Source organism: Leptinotarsa decemlineata, unplaced genomic scaffold, assembly GCF_025532065.1.
Source record: "Leptinotarsa decemlineata unplaced genomic scaffold, Ldec_3_MD MMD2_P_RNA_scaffold_7, whole genome shotgun sequence".
Classification (NCBI taxonomy): Eukaryota; Metazoa; Arthropoda; class Insecta; order Coleoptera; family Chrysomelidae; genus Leptinotarsa; species Leptinotarsa decemlineata.
The window spans coordinates 811,232-828,051 of NW_027412534.1; the positions used below are offsets into that span (position 1 = coordinate 811,232).

Sequence of the window (16,820 nt, forward strand, 5' to 3'; positions counted from 1 at the left end):
GTAGTAGCCGGAGAGTGAAAAATATATGATAACTTCCCTTTTCACATACCATTCACCTAATATAAATCTCATTTTGATACACCTTGTCTAGAAGTCATGACTTTTCTAAAAGTTTCGTTGACATCTAGTATGAGGAAGATTAATTGAATTTGAACTTTTCCAAGCATACATTTTCTCAATCCTCAGATGCTGTAAATTCAACAATTGATTCATGTTGAAATGAATAAACGTAGTGTCACAGTTATACGTGTGGTTATACAAGGCGTCATGTAAAGCCATGCGCGTATTCCGCAGCCTCTGAAACTGTTTCAGTTGTTTTCAACGAAAGAGTTGGATCTTACCTGTAGGGAATATCACTCAAATTACTTTGAGAATGCGAATGTGGCACTTTGGAATCTTTAACACCCGAAATGGCAAGCTCATGAGCCGAACCGGAAAGACTCCTGTCGCTTCCTCTGCGTTTAGGTAAGGCCCCACACATAACTACGGTTCCTTGAGAAGCTTGCTGTTGAAGGTGTTGTTGATTTGGAGTTGACGTCGTGGATATTTTCTTCTTTGGTTGGCCAAATCCGAAAAACCTGTGTGAAAAAAGTTGACTATAAAAGTTTCTGAAGAACATCCAAATTCGAGAAATCATGAGTATAAATTAACGTGTGGAACGTGTCCTTATATATTGGTCAAACTGGCAGAACATTTAGCAATCGAATCCAGGAACATCATATGAGCTATGTAAATAAGAAAATAAGTTCAACATATTCAAATCATCTCTTAGAAGAAAATCATATCTTTAACGGAGAGTTCGAAATTTTACACATAGAAAATTAAGGTTTGAAACTGAATCATTTGGAAGCAATGAAAATTATTTAATTTGAAATTTCAAACATTCTAAAGAATGACCAACTGGATTTGAATATATCAACATTGAACATTATTGAACTTGTTTTCTTAAAAAAAACAAAGAAGTATATAATTATTGATATGGAAGTGAGATAATATGCTTCAGGTAATTATGATTCAATACCTCAGGTATATAAGAATTGTACACTTAAAGGTAAGTTTATGGAGGTAGTCCCAATTGTAGTTACCTGTGGTATATAAATATTAGCGGATATTAGCTCATATTGGGTTGCGACTCAAACTCTCACAACTCAAGCTGGGGCAGTAAGGATATCAACGCTCGAGGTAAGTCTCTATATGAATGTATAATTAAGAAAGATCTAACAATCTTAAATAGAGGCACGGAGCCGACATTTGTTAACGCCCCTAGCTAAACATTAATAGATATCACGTTTACTACAGCCAAAATATCAAACAAAATCCAAGACTGGCAAGTTTCGGACCATATCTCAATGACTACCGCTGGCTGACCTATTGGGTGAACCAGGATCTCAGGACCACTGTAAAATCCCGTGACCCGAATAGGACGGATGTAGCTCTCTACAGAAGTCCTGACTCTTGGCAACAATGAAGAATTGGAAAGGTACACGGTATCTATCCACAACAAAATAGACACTGCCTGCAAGAAATCCTGTCCGATGACGATGGTTCAAACAGATGGCACAACCAACACATGGTGCCCTGAATTGGAACATCTCAGAAAGACAGCGAGAACGACCTTCAACAAGGCAAAACGTACAAGACTCGAAGAGGACTAGGGTATATATCAAGACAACCTCAGAGAGTTCAAAAAAGTCTGCAGACGAAAGCAAAGAGAAGCCTGGAGAGCCTATTGTGAGGCAGTCGAAGACTTTCCACTCGCTTCTAGGCTACAGAAGGCACTCTCAAATGACCACCATAAGAGTATCGGCATCCTGACGAGGGAAAATCGCGACAACGCCGCCAACCTCCAGAATAGTGCTGAGATTCTTATGGAAACTCACTTCTCAGGTTCTGTCTTTCCTGGAACGATGAACTGGACGGATGTACCAACAACACCCCCACAATATGACTAACTATCTGATAGTGCAGTAATTGATGTGGACAAAATGAGATGGGCTATATCGGGCTTTTCCTCCTTCAAGTCACCAGGACCTGACGATATAAGACCACTCCACTTCAGTGGGAACTGGACACTCTTATGCCGCAGCTGGTTAGAATATTCAGAGCCTCTCTAGCTCTGAGGTATGTTCTCAGTAAGTGGAGAGAAGTAAGAGTAGTATTTATACCCATACCAGTTAGGATGGACTGCAACACCCTATCAAAAGCATTCCGACCAATTAGTCTCACATCGTCTTTCTTAAAAACCATGGAGAGGCTATGTGAACGGTTCATAAGAGATGAATTACTAGTTCACAACCCACTTCATCCAAATCAGCATGGATATACTCCGGGAAGGTCTACTGATTCGGCCCTTCACCATGTGGTTAGCAGAATCGAGAGATCATTGGACAACAAAGAATCCACCCTGGGTATATTCATAGATATAGAGGAAACGTTTGATAAAACAACCTTCCCAACAATTACCCAGCAACTACACTCAAGGAATGTACCCCTGGTAGAAGGAGAACGGATACTCAAAATGCTCTCTAGTAGAGCAATAAGTATTAAAGTAGAAGACATCACAGTGAAAGGACTGGTCATGAAGAAATGTCCACAGGGAAGGGTATTGTCACCCATCCTCTGGAACATAGTTCTGGATACCCTAATTAATCACCTTAACAAAAATAGATACTACACAATTGCATACGCAGATGACATAGTTATCTTGCAGACCGGCAAATTTGTAAATACACTGTGCGATAGGGCGCAGGATGGGCTCAGATTATTAGAAACATGGTGTAAGGAACACTCACTGTCAATCAATTCCAAGAAGACTGAAATGGTTCTTTCCACCAGAAAAAGAAGTTTAACGGGCTTAAAACCTACCAAAATCTTCAAAAGCAAACTAAACAGTCTCTGAAGAGGTAAAATACCTTGATACTATCCTCAACAGAAAGCCAACATGGAACTCTCATCTACAGAGTAGAGCAAAAAGAGCATACGTAGCTTATGAGCAATGTTGGAGGACAGTGGGATGCGCATGGGGTCTTTCACCCCGTGTGGTCACCTGGATCTAAACTGCAATAATAAGACCTACGTTAACGTATGGATCCATTGCATGGGAACCGAAAGTTCTACAAGCAACGGCCATCTAAAAATTATACCAAATACAGCGAATAGCTTGTTTAAACATCACAGGAGCCATGAGAACAACACCAACCGCGGCAATGGAATTAATCACGGGCCTGACCCCTCTTGATCTGTACGTTAAGGAGATTGCGTTGATGGCCATGGTACGATTGCGCACGGCTGGTGTGAACCTCGAAATAGGAATGGGTCAATTTAAGCTAGGCCTGTGGCGGGGAGCGCTTACTGCGCAACCTCTGCTGCAGGCAACAAGCGATGCAATTGAACCCAGGTTTTTGTTTAATAAACGCTACAAAATACAAATAAAGCAGAACATAGAGTCAGATGGTACAAATGCAATAGGGGTTTACACAGACGGCTCAAAACCCGAAGAAGGCTCAGGCTGTGGAGTATACTCCAGATCACTAAGCCTAAGGATCAAGTGAGGAATGGGAAGAAATACCAGCGTGGTCTAAACAGAACTGTTTCGCCTCAATCGCCACAAAAGAATTAACGAAGAACGGAATTTTTAGCGAAAATATAACAATCTGCACTGACAGCAGACAAGCCCTATTAGCCTTGAACAGACAACGTATAACCTTAGGGCTAGTACTAGAGTGTCACCAAGATTTAGATAGGTAGATGATAACATTATCCTGAGGTGGGTTAAAGGGCACGATAGGAGTAAAGGTAATCGCATTGCCGACTTTTCAGCCAAGGAAGCGGCTGGACTAAGAATTTTAGAACCCAGTGACACATACGGCCTGATGACTTCGACAATTGCAGAAATAGTCAAGTGTTACACCCATGCTCAATCCTTAAGGAGATGGGACGAAACCAAAGGATGTAATATTGCCAGGATCACCTTGGGTGACCCTGGGAAGCTGGCGCCGAAGAAATATTTGGCAATGACCAGGAAAAATCTACGCTGGTCACTGTCAACTAAGGAAACACATCCATAATATGTGGCTAGTGGACACACCTCTATGCAGGATGTGTGAAGAGGAAGATGAGACTATCAGGCATGTCCTGTGCGAGTGCCCGGAATTATCGTCAATAAGAGAGTGTGTGTTCGGCGAGTCTTGGCCTACACCTGCGGATATAAAGGAGATGTATCCCAGCGACCTGTCCACCTTCCTGGAAAGGACAAGTTGGATGATGATCTAGGAGAACAACTCCTCGGGAGGTTGTACAATGGGTCACATGTGGCCTGTGCTGTGGGCTTACACTCACCCTCCCTACTCTACAGTTACAGAGATATTAGCGTAAGAAGCAATTTGTAATATTCAAATTACTGTTGAAGAGGCAACTGTGTTAGCGAAACATGTCGTGATATATTTTTCAAATAAAGTTTGTGGAGATCAAATCGTGAGGTTGGTTGGGTAACAGAATAATTTTTTAACGACGTTTCAAATTTAATCAAATTCTTCTTCAGGGCTCTGTAACAATGGATTTTCATAAACATACCTCCCACAGAACGTATACGATTATTATCATTTCAATTCCACAATAAATAATGAGTTCTTGATTGGTCATTGTGGTCATAGTATCTTCCAGAATCTACAAATACATTCGTCCAGTTAAATTGCCTTCTAAAAAACAATGGACCAACAATACTGTCACCAAAAATTCCAGCCCACACATTTAATTTATGTGGACGTTGAGTATGCCCTTCATGAAAAATGTGAGGATTTGAATTAGCCCAACAGCGACAATTATGGCAATTAACTGTGACATTTAGGTAAAAAAAAACATTAATTATTGAAGCAAATGTTGAAAACAAAATTTGGATTTTCCACCGCTCGTTCACTAACCAACTCGCAAAATTGCAAGCGTCGATCGAAATCATCATCATTCAGTTCTTGCGTTAATTTAATCTTAAAAGGATGAATTTTGAGGGTTTTTTAAATACACTGAATGTTAGTTCGTGACACCCCGGAAACAAATGCTGAATTTCTTGTGCTCAAAGTATGGTCAAGCTCAACATGACCCAGAATTGTCACTTGTGTTGCCCCATTTGTTACTGGTGATTTGATTTGCCGTTTTTTATTTGCTACAGATACAGTTGCGCGAAATTTTGCAATAAAATCTAAAAAATACTGTCGCGACACATTCTTCCCATGTTGTTGATTAAACAGTTCAGCGGCTCTCGCAGCACAACCTCTATTTCCATAGTACAGTTCAATTAACTCAGCCCTCTCTGCAGTTGTGTGAACCATTGTTTCTTTAGCAACACTTTATGGCACTCACTATTAGTAATAATATAGATATCACTTTTAACATGAAAATGAGAAATAGAAACGGCATTTTAAATCAATTCTTAATTGTAGTAGTCCTCTGATCGTAGGAAACAAATGAAAGAGTTCCAAAAATATCCCAACTGAGCAGTGGCGTACAACAATTTGTTGCTATTAACAATATTGAAAAAGTTAGTTATCGGAAAGAACTCTTTTAAATACGTCCAAATTCAAAAAAAAAATGTACACCATTGTTTGGAGAATTTCAAGATCTTCCAAACGATGTGCGGCTCGCACCCTATTCCCCATTGAAATTCCAAGGGTTGTTCACCTCTCTGCTCCGGGGTTGAAGTGACGACGCTGTAAATGGAAAAAAACTGTCCCCCCCTCTCCATAAAAATCGACCTGTCTGAGCTTTTTTTCGGATTTTCAAGATTAGTACCTACCCAAAACCTCCATGTCAAGTTTTCGATGGCCCACCCTGTATATCCCCATCATTATATAATCCCAATTATAATTCCCAGTCGACCAGTCTTTGATTCCCCAAACCCTTTGCCAAATAAAAACCAATGCATTTGGGGTTAATGGTTTGAATATCAAAATGACTTTTTTATGCTGTCTAGTAATCCTTGCTTATTTCACCCATGTCATCAATTATTGTCTCACCAATAATGTTTTTCCTAATGTTCTGATATTACCACTACCAAAAACTACTAATCCCCAAGAATTGAAGGAATTTCGTGCAATAAGCATTCAACCCATAATGTAAAACGTATTGGAAACAATTGTTGATTACTAGATGACGAATCACCTGAATTAAAAATCAGTTTTACCTCCGGCACAATCTGGATTTAGAAGAGGACAAAGTTACACTTTCGCTTCGCTGCATAGAGTCAGTCGATAATATTCTCACAGATTAAAATGAAGGTTTATGTACAGCCGTGATACTTCTTGATTTTAGTAGGGCATTTGGCACTATAAACTATGATGTGCTAATGCCTTGTATCAAATGAGAATATCTAAAGATGGTGTTGAATTGTTTAATGATTATCTGGAAAAGATATTGAAGTGTGACAGTAGGAGCTAATCAGTCGAACTTTCTCAAATTGAAGTCGGGAGTGCCACAAGGTTTAATCCTTGAACCACTGTTTTTTCTATTTATACCAGCCAGCTTGTTAACTCCCTTACACATCTATAGGGTGTTTCAAATTTGATTCTCACCATTGGGATCTCGGAAACTATGAGAGATACAAAGATGGTTGGATGGGGGCAAAGTTGCGCATTTACCTGGCTAACAATATGCCGTTGAGAAAGTTTAGAAATTCCGCGTATATCCGGAGATATCCGGAAAAACAGAAATTTCAGAAAATGGTTATTTTTTTCTAGCTTAACTTTTTGAATGATTCGAAAATAAATTGCCTTTTGACATTGCCACTTCTTGCCTGCTACATAGTGGTGCCTTCAGATTTGCTATCTGACGTTTCGTTTTCTGGCCACCATCATCAACTTTATTTTTTCTTATAGGCGCTACATTGGAGTCTTTCAGTTTGAATAGAACCTGATTTTACCTTTTTAATGATGTATCATAAGTTATCAATCTTTCTCGAAAAATTGGAGATATTGGAAACAAACTATTCTTATCATAATAGGCTTTGTGATCAGTTTCAAGTACTACTATGATAATTTTTTGTGGAAGCAATAAACCAAGATCTTCGAGTCTTCAAAAGTCCTATTATAATTTTTTTTAATCTTCTGTATTTTACGCATATTCCATACTGCTGATTTTCTGTAAGGTTAAGTGGTAATTTTGAATTACTGATTTGACTTCGCCTTGATGATAGCCTTGGGATTATAATTGATTTTCATAGATTTTCCACCGATATTGTACACTACTTTTATGGGACAAAACATTTTGGATAATTATATATGAAAATCTGGTTCTGATTGTAATGAAAATTTTTTGCCAAAAAAATTATCCTATCAAATTTGTCTATTTCTAGTCATGTGTGTCGAAATAACCAATGAAACCATCATTACACTGATAACTACCCATGGATAGTTTTCACGGTAGTTATCACTTATGTCATGACATTGCTAAGCAACCAACACAATAAAGTTGTTTGACATTTCAGTAATTCAATTTATTTCGAAAATGTCACTTCCTCGCTTTGGTGTTCAAAATGATGCGGCAATTGACAAAATCATTGAAGAAAATACACCAAAAAATACTGTCAATAGTAAAAAATACACTTGGAATATATTTATGGAGTTTTGTGACGCCAGAAAATATGAATTGGATGGAAATCGTACTCTCGAAAAGCTTGCATTAATACTCAAGGATTGGGCGATTAATATGAGAAAAAAGGATAGCACAGAGTTTAAGGAGGCTACTGTTAAAACCGTATGGAATATAACAGGCAAATTATTACAAGAAAAGTATTACAAGGAGTATAATATCATGCTAGACCCCTTTAAAAGTGTTGCATTCAAACAAGCGCGGTCGGTAGCCAAGCGGTTCGGCGTGGGTGATTTGTTCAGTCACTCGAATTGACTGCCGTGTTGGTCGGTGGTTCAAGCCCTAGTCTGAACGATCGATCTTCACTTGCTATCGTCCAACCCGTGTTAGGAATCACACGTTAAAAGGTAAGACCTCGTTAATCCTTAGCTCGCACAAGTTTCGACTTCTGAGGGTTGTCGTTCTTAGGGGTGCGACAGCTGGTTAACGGAAAAACAGATTTTAAAACAGATTTTTTTTTTTTTTTTTAACAGATTTTTTTTTTTTAACAGATGCACGCGACGCAGCACGAAGAAATTTACAAACAGATCCCACTAAACGCAAAACAAGCTCAGTACCATTAACTTCAAATGAAATGAGTGAAATTATAAACTTTTGGGATGAAAATACCCCTATAGGACTCCTACGCAAATTTTATCACATAGCAGCGGTGGAATTGGCTTGGAGAGGTGGTGAAGGTGCTGCTTGCTTAGTTGATTATTTTCATATCGAAAAGGACAACAATGGATCTCCAACTAATAGGATAGAATATAATCCAATTTTCAGTAAAACCTGCCAAGGGGGTTCAAAGAACTGCGCCTCTAGCAAATGGTTAGTTCAAAATAGTGATAACAATGCTTGTCCTGTCAGATTATTCATTAAATTATTATCAAAACGAGGCACAAATATCAAGACAAATAGACTATTTTTAAGGCCAAATCGTCACTGGAAGACAGGAAGCGATAACTGCTATGACAATATGCCTCTGGGTAGAAATATAATCAACGGATGGACGAAATCTTCTGCTGAAGCAATTGGCTTGGATACGAAACAGAGGAAAATAACCAATCACTCTAATAGAGCAACTGCAGTCAGTCAACTAGCCAAGAGTGGAGTTCAAGAACAGCAATTGTTGAAAATTACTGGGCACAATAATGGAAATTCCATAAAACCTTATTTGAATATTGATCAGGAACATCATAACCAAATAATCAATAGTATGCGTGGAAACACCTATGCAGTAACCGAGGCAAATACAGCAAGATCAACGGAATATCATTATACGAATTGTTCTTTTAATAACTGTGTGTTCAATAAATAATTTTGTTCGAATTGCAAAAAATTTTCTCACCGAATATCCCTCGAACATTGATAAATAACTCATAATTTTATCACAACTTCCTCAAGCACGTTATTTTAGGTAACATCCCTCCGCCTTCGGCGTCGGGATGTTACCAAATAACGTGCTTTCGAAAACTGTGATAAAATTATTTCGTTAGTTATCAATGTCTTTGGGATATTATAGCTGAAAATATGTTTTTTCTGAAATAATGTCAATTCCATTGACAACCTGACTGACGTTAGGTGAGAAGGTGACATTCAAGATTTTGGACGATACAAGAAAGTCACATAGGAATTAAAAGACTCCGATTACGAAAAATCAAACCAATTTGATCCAAAATTTGAATTTTCAGCAGAAAATGTGGCTACTTGATATAATCTATATGCACCTCAAACTCACAGAGGACATTATACGGTATACTGCACGTGCTACAAATACAACGATTCACACGTGTCCCCAGTTTCATCAAAATCACCTGTGCGTGGAGAAGCATATACGTCCTCTTTTATGAAAGGGATGGAACAAAATCGCATCTCTGATATTTATATTCAGATATGTATTTGTATTTGTGTACCTGATAGTTGAATTCATATTATTTAATTACTGACATAATTAAACTTGTTAACACGAAAAGAAAATAAAAAAACTACACTCCTAGATTTACCAGAATATAGACACATTATCATTATTATTATACAGATAGTGACCATCATCGACCTGAAGTCAATGATTGATGATGAATTCTTTCAGAGTATTCCATTCCCCGTGTATTTTCTTCCTTATTCAGAGAAATCGGACAAATTTCGGATATACAGTTGGTTAGTACCTCGTCCACTAGATGGAGTGACATTTTTGATGTTCGCTCCAACTCAAGACGAGTAATGAAATACTCGATATTATGAAATATCGTTGACTTTAGGTCGATGATGGTCACTATCTTGCACTGACGAGTGGCTAAGGAGCCCGAAACCAGTCTGCAAGTATGCCCGTTCCAAAATTGTAGGTCGTCTCTTTCATTTGCATATGCCAATTGCATATGCGGGAAATTTTCTGTGGAGAGTCCTGCACTGACGCCTGTCGGATATAATCCAACGCCCTTCGTGGTATCAGCCACGTAGTAGGAGTAGTTGTTTTCTGATAGGCGTCAGTCCATTCAATCTACTGTGTAGGTATATCCAAGACTGGCTTGAACATTTAAAGTTCATTTCTTTAGATTTGTTTACTGCCAGTCTTCAAGCATATCCCACTGACTAATAAGAAATTATTACAAACCGTTTCTTTTGAGGAAGTTGTATCCCTGTTGCTAATAGATTCTTGTAGTATTCCGATCTGATGAACCTCGGGTAACAGTCCTTCTTCAACAACAACGTATAAACATGTTCTTGGGCAGCGTCAAAAGTGAATCGACTTGGTGTTTTCATCTCTTGGTGAACTTTTTCCATTGTTTTCCCATCTATGTTGATTTCACAGGGAGCACCAGGGGCGAGGAATTCTCTATAAAAGTAAAATACTTTTTTAAAAACTGTGAAGAAGCGAAAGTGTTATATTCAGAGATAAAATGTTCCATTTTGAATAGTTTCATTGAAAAAAAGATGATAATGATGTAGATAATGTACTGAAGGCTAAAAAATAATTCGGGAGGTCCTAGGTTGTAGTCTGTGTGATGACTGCTACCTAGGAATTAATCAAATCAAATCAAATCAAATTTATTCATCATTTTTGATACAAGAATGTATATATGACACGTCACATTTTACAAAAGATATTTTATCTAATATCACTTATATCAATAACAACACTTGTTACGCAAAAATATTATTTTCATACTCTTTCAAGGAATAAAAACAACTTGTTACCAAGAAGTCTTTGACTTTTTTCTTGAATTTGAGAATATTTGTTTCACTTCTGATGCTGTGTGGTAATAAGTTAAAATATTTTGCCCGTCATAAAGTGGCGAACCTTTGTACTCGTTACGGTTTATTTTTACCTGATGGAAGTCGTTTCACCGTCTCTTTTGATGAGAGTGAATTTCTTCATTTCTTGTTAGCAAATGGGAATATACATGAACGTAGTTTAATATTTTGTAAAGATAAATACATGGTAATATGATTTTTTTTTGTCTTGGAATGGCTTCTCACAAGATTCTTTGTATTTGAGATCAAAAATTAGTCTAATGATACGTTTCTGCATTATAAATAATCTATTCATTTCTGATGAGTGTCCTTAAATGGTAATATTTATATTAAGTTTAGAATACACTAGACCAGGGGTCTCCAAACTACGGCCCGCGGGACATAATCCGGCCCGCCAGTGTCATCAATCCGGCCCGCCAGTGTCATCAATCCGGCCCGCGACAGCCAATGATTTACTGTCATCAATCTGGCCCGCGACAGCCAATGATTACCTAATTGTTGTTACTATTGCTGTGATGAGTTGAAGAAGAAAACACAGAATGATAATTACTCGGTTTTATTTACTTGCAAGGTAAAACTTAACGACAGAAATAATGACAAAGAAAACTTAACTCAAGTATCTAAGTTTAAGCATATTAATAACTAACAAATAAATGAAATGAATCACAGTAACACAAAAACACTAATGAGATTTATGTAATTGATTTTCCACCGACAATACTTTGTAGTTGTGGATCGATTTTACTTGTACCAATTATCAAAAGAGATTTAAGATGCTCATCGGTTAATTGAGATCTGTAAACATTCTTTGTGTACTTCATCTTGGAAAACGTTTTCTCACACAAGTAAGTAGTACCAAAAACAGAAAAGAACCCACGAGCAAATTTATGCAAATTATCAAATTGTTCCAGTGGAAGACTCTTATAAAATTCCAACAAAGATGAATTTTGATATTTGTTCTTAAGCATATCACTGCACCGTAAATCAATAATTTCCATTTGGACCTCTGGAGCCAGGGTTTCAATGTCAGAATCAAGAGGATTTTGAAAAAGCTTAATTTCATTCGCAATGACATCAAAATCTGAAAAACGGGTATCAAAATTCATTTTCAAAGCACTCAAAGTTTCGATTGCAAAATTGACGGGAAATTCAGTCTCTGTAGTGTGACTGAATATTTCACATGTTTCTAAGTATGAGAAAAATTTTTTACGTGATTGCGATTGAAATAGTATAATTTTTTGCCTGAAGGATTTGATATTGGTGTATAAATCAGAGAGAAGCTGATTTTCTCCTTGCAATCTCAAATTCAGTTCGTTCATATGATTGGTCAAATCGACATAGAAGGCTAACTTCCACATCCATTCACTATTTTCTAAATCGGCAAAAGAGCGCTGCTTCTCATTTAAAAAAAATTTGATCTCTGCTCGAAGTTCAAAAAAGCGCTTAAGGACTTTTCCGCAACTGATATGACTGGATCCAGCCCAGTAGATCTGATGAAGTTAACAACTGATATGACTGGTTTTAGAACTTCAGACATATCCAAACATTTTCCGCACAAGGACTGTTGATGAATGATACAATGTAGGACTAATGGTTTTGAACCACCATCATTTTCTACAGCCTTCGACACAAGTGCAACCACTTCTTTATTTTTACCATACATATTTTTGCCTCCATCAGTTGTTATAGATTTCAAATTTCTCCATCGAAGGTTCTTTTTATTAATGGCATTTTCAACTCCCTCAAAAATATCTGCCCCTGTTGTCGTGCCGTGAATACTATCAATATCAAGAAATTCTTCATATACTTCATAACTTTTATCTACTCCGCGATTGAAAATCAACACCTGAGCAGTATCTGACACATCCGTTGACTCATCCAATGCTAGAAAACCACTCATGATGTCCATTTTTGCTGACAAACTGACACTTTTAAATAAATTTACCTTTTCGGGGCATATTTCTTCGGCTACTGCAATCAAGCATTCTTTTATCATTTCTCCATCGGTGAATGGTTTGCCACGTTTTACGATTTCAAGATCCACACGAAAGCTGGCGCGAGTTGCAGACTCTTGTTCAGTATTTGCTTTGGTAAACAAAGATTGCTGCGATTTGAGTCCGCGTTTCAAAGCTTCAAATTTTTCCTTCCGCAAACTTCCTGTATACTTGGAATAACTTTGAAGATGTTTCGATTCATAGTGTCGTTTAACGTTATAGTCCTTGAGAACAGCTATGGTTTCATTACAAATTAAACATAGCGCATTATTACTGGACTCAATCACAAAATACTGAAAGTTTCATTTTTCTTGGAACGTTCTGCATTCCCTGTTGATTTTTCGCTTCTTTTCCATACTAACAAATCACACATAAAAACAATAAGTTAAATCAAAATACTTTTATTGACGGGTGTTACTTTATTTCACAATAGACAGTTTCGCTTCCTTCACCTTTTCTACGCAGACTAACTCGCAGTTGCGCCGCTAGCCTTTTTATATGCAATTATTACTGCCATCTCGAGGTGATCGGACGGAATACACTAGCTAGAACCATAACTTTCTCGAACCAACGCGGTAATTCCAAATATTCAATTACGCCTAATGCCACCTAGCGGGTAGCTGAAAAAGATAGTACATAGTACCACTACTCGCCTCTAAATGTCGTTAAGTGTCACAATACACAATAATAATTGAAATGCAAAAAAAGCGTAAGTTTGCTTAGGTCACGCACTTTGCGACTATCCTAGTCTAGAAATATAGTTAAGGGCAGAAATCGGCCCTTGGAACAAACTGAAAAAATCATTATGGACCGAAGGCTTCAAAGTTTGGAGACCCCTGCACTAGACCATAGTATATATCCAAGAGATTATGTCTCAAAAAATTTGATTTCATTGTTAAGAAGGCAAAATACGTTTCACGTTTACGTACGTTTATTTTTTAGTTTTCAGTACAATATCTACATCATTACTATATATTTTTTTCAATAAAACCGTTTAACAAAAATTTTTGTCACTTATTTCATTTTCAAGTTTCCAGATTCTAATTTTATAACTAATCCCTTCTTATTCCAGTTCATTTAGTGTCTCAGTTTTACAAGGTTCATTTCTCGAAAATTTGCTGCAACCCAACTCCTCAATACATGAACCATCCAAAGACTAAGCCTTTACTTGACTTAAAACCACTAACGTATGCTTGTCCTTCATCAAACAATTTCGAGACTAAATACACAACTGCGTGGTCTACAGTGCTGCCTTGGATTTTGTGGACAGTGGAAGCCCATGGCAAAATTAAGGGTAACATCCGTCTTTCAGCAGTCCCATAATTGAACTTTACTGAAAACTGTATGACTTTAGGGTGGATAAGATGTACGCCGCCTCTTCCAAAGTTGATCTGAACTGACAGAACATCTGTTTTGTACATTTGAGTTCGACGAAAGTGAGGCCAAACAATTTCTGCAATGTAGGCGATAGTGCTGTTCACCAATATTTCAAAGTGTACTACTAGTCTACTAGTTGAACCTTGTCATTTAATACCCATATTAAGGTAATTGTGAAAACGAAACGAAAATATTGAATGATTACTTAAAATATTTTCATCTTACCAAAACAGCAAATGAGCCAACACATATCCTAAAAAATAAATATAACCATGTGAGTGCAACAGCAATTGACTACCTTGTCACAAATATTCTAAAAGAAAACTTCAGTGTATTCTTATGTGATACTTTATTAGCCAAATATCTTGCCCATATTTTATCATGCACTCTTTAGCGAATGATTCTCTGGCTACAACTACCTACTTCAATAGAAAATTTACAGATGAGAACTTACAAGAACTTAGGACACGACTGAGTTATATTGATTGGAATTGTATAAGTGGACTTACTACAAATAATGCATTTGAGACCTTTATGAAGGAATTGACTTGGTGTCTTGACGTGTCATGTCCTAAGAATAGGATAAATGTAAAACAGAAAGTAAAAAAAAATTGGGTAACAAGAGAAGTTGAGAATGAAAGCAGTCAGTTGAGAGAATTGCACAAAAGAATGATAGATGGAGAAGTGAGTGACGCGATTTACAGAAGGGAAAAAAGAGAATATACAAATAGATTAAAGAAGTTAAAAACGGGATATTACGTAAATCAAATAGAAACAGCTGAAAACAAACAGAACGCTACATGGGATATTGTAAATAGTTCCAGAGGGAAAACCAAAATTTACAATGAAAGGAAGATTCATCTTGAAGCAAATGGTATCCGGATCAATGATGGAACAGAAGTTGCCAATAATTTTGCTTGCCACTTTGCCAGAGAAGCCTCGGCAGCTCTGTTGAGACATGTAGGTCAGAACATGTCACTACCATATACGGTCTTGGAATTTAACGAAAACTCAATGTTTTTTGAAGAAGTGCTAGAACCTGAACTAGTTTCAACAATGACCGAACTAAAAAATGAAAAATCGAGGGCCTAGACGATATAACAATAAAAGTTCTAAAATATGTCATTCCATCTATATCTGAAATTCTATTGAATCTTATTAATCACTCTATAATGGAAGACGTGTTTCCGAGGGTCTTCAAAACAGCCAATGTTATTCCTATTCATAAAAAGGGTTTCGTGAAGATATAGATAACTATCGCCAAATATCATTACTGAGTATTCCATCTAAACTTATTGAAAAAATAGTAGCGAATGAAATTATTGTATTTCTCGAAAAATACAAGATTCTAATCGATCATCAACATGGTTTTAGAAAATCTAGATCAGTTGAGACTGCTATTGCTAGAAAATTCAAGTTTATTCACAATTAAATCGATAAGGGAAAGTACGTAGTTTCAATATTATTTGACTTGGGTAAGGCGTTTGATTCAGTAAATAGTGACATAATGGTTAGTAAGTTATATAACATTGGCATTAGAGGGTTCCCTCTGGAATGGAAAAAATCTTTTATGGAAGATAGGAAAATGGTAGTGACTGTGAATAATGCAGTATCTGTAATTCAAGATATTATCCTTGGGGTAGCACCGGGGTCCATTTTAGGCCCACTGCTTTTCTCTATCTATGTAAATGATCTTCCGAAGTATATAAAACAAGGTTTTATTATCCTATTCGCAGATGACACTACCATAACAGTTTCCGGAAATACTGTGGAGGAGCTAGAAAACAACATAAATTCAGTCATGGATGCCATGATTTCTTGGTGTGATAGAAATCAACTAAAATTGAATGAAAGTAAAACAGTACATTTAAGCTTCGCGTAAAGGAAAACAGTGAAACTCAACAACATACAAGTCTCGGAAACAGCCAAACTCCTTGGTATGTTTATAGATAAAACCTTGTCTTGAGAGCCCCATATCGATCATATCTGCGAAAAATTGAATCAAGCGTTATTTGCAATACGACAGATCAAAGACGTGCTTAGTTTAGATGGTATCATGACTCTTTACTATTCATTGGCCTACTCACATATGGCTCAAAATGTATTAATGTGGGGTTCTTCTGTGGCGGCAAAACGTGTTTTTATTGTTCAAAAAAGAATAATTAGAACTATCTTTAATATTGCACCCAGGGATAGCTGTAGACCTGCTTTTTGCAAGAACAAGATGCTAACGTTACCGTGTAACTGTGTAACGTTAGCATCTTGTGTAATTTGTGTAATTTTTCGTAATTAGTAAATCAAAGTTTAACTGTTCGAAAAGTGCAGTGAAGAATAAATTATTGACTTTTCATTGATATTGTTTTTTAATTATGCTTATGTATCAAGCTATTTCGCAAAAAGTAGAAATAAAGTGAAATATTTATCTGTTTTCAAAAACTGTATCAACTTTGCATCATTTTTGGCATAATCTTTTCTGGTGTTTAAAATTTTTGCGAAATAAGTTGTATTTAGAATTGCAATTGGTAATAAAAATACGTTGGAAAGATAAGTAGGCATAAAGCACTAACTATGTTGAGG

General features: G+C 36.9%; 1 protein-coding gene across 2 annotated transcripts in view; it reads right to left on the bottom strand.

The window, feature by feature from the left end:
- The window catches only part of LOC111513515 (regulator of G-protein signaling 7), a 162,339-nt gene that overhangs the window by 46,527 nt on the left and 98,992 nt on the right, over positions 1-16,820 (bottom strand). For both annotated transcript variants that reach the window (XR_012464235.1, XM_074170165.1), the window contains exons 10-11: positions 10,232-10,453; positions 342-578 (exon numbers count right to left, since the gene is read on the bottom strand). Coding sequence is in view for 1 of the 2 variants with exons in the window: in XM_074170165.1 (XP_074026266.1) it covers positions 342-578; positions 10,232-10,453 (459 nt within the window). In the remaining variant the exon portion in view is untranslated. The remainder of the gene's footprint in view (positions 1-341; positions 579-10,231; positions 10,454-16,820) is intronic.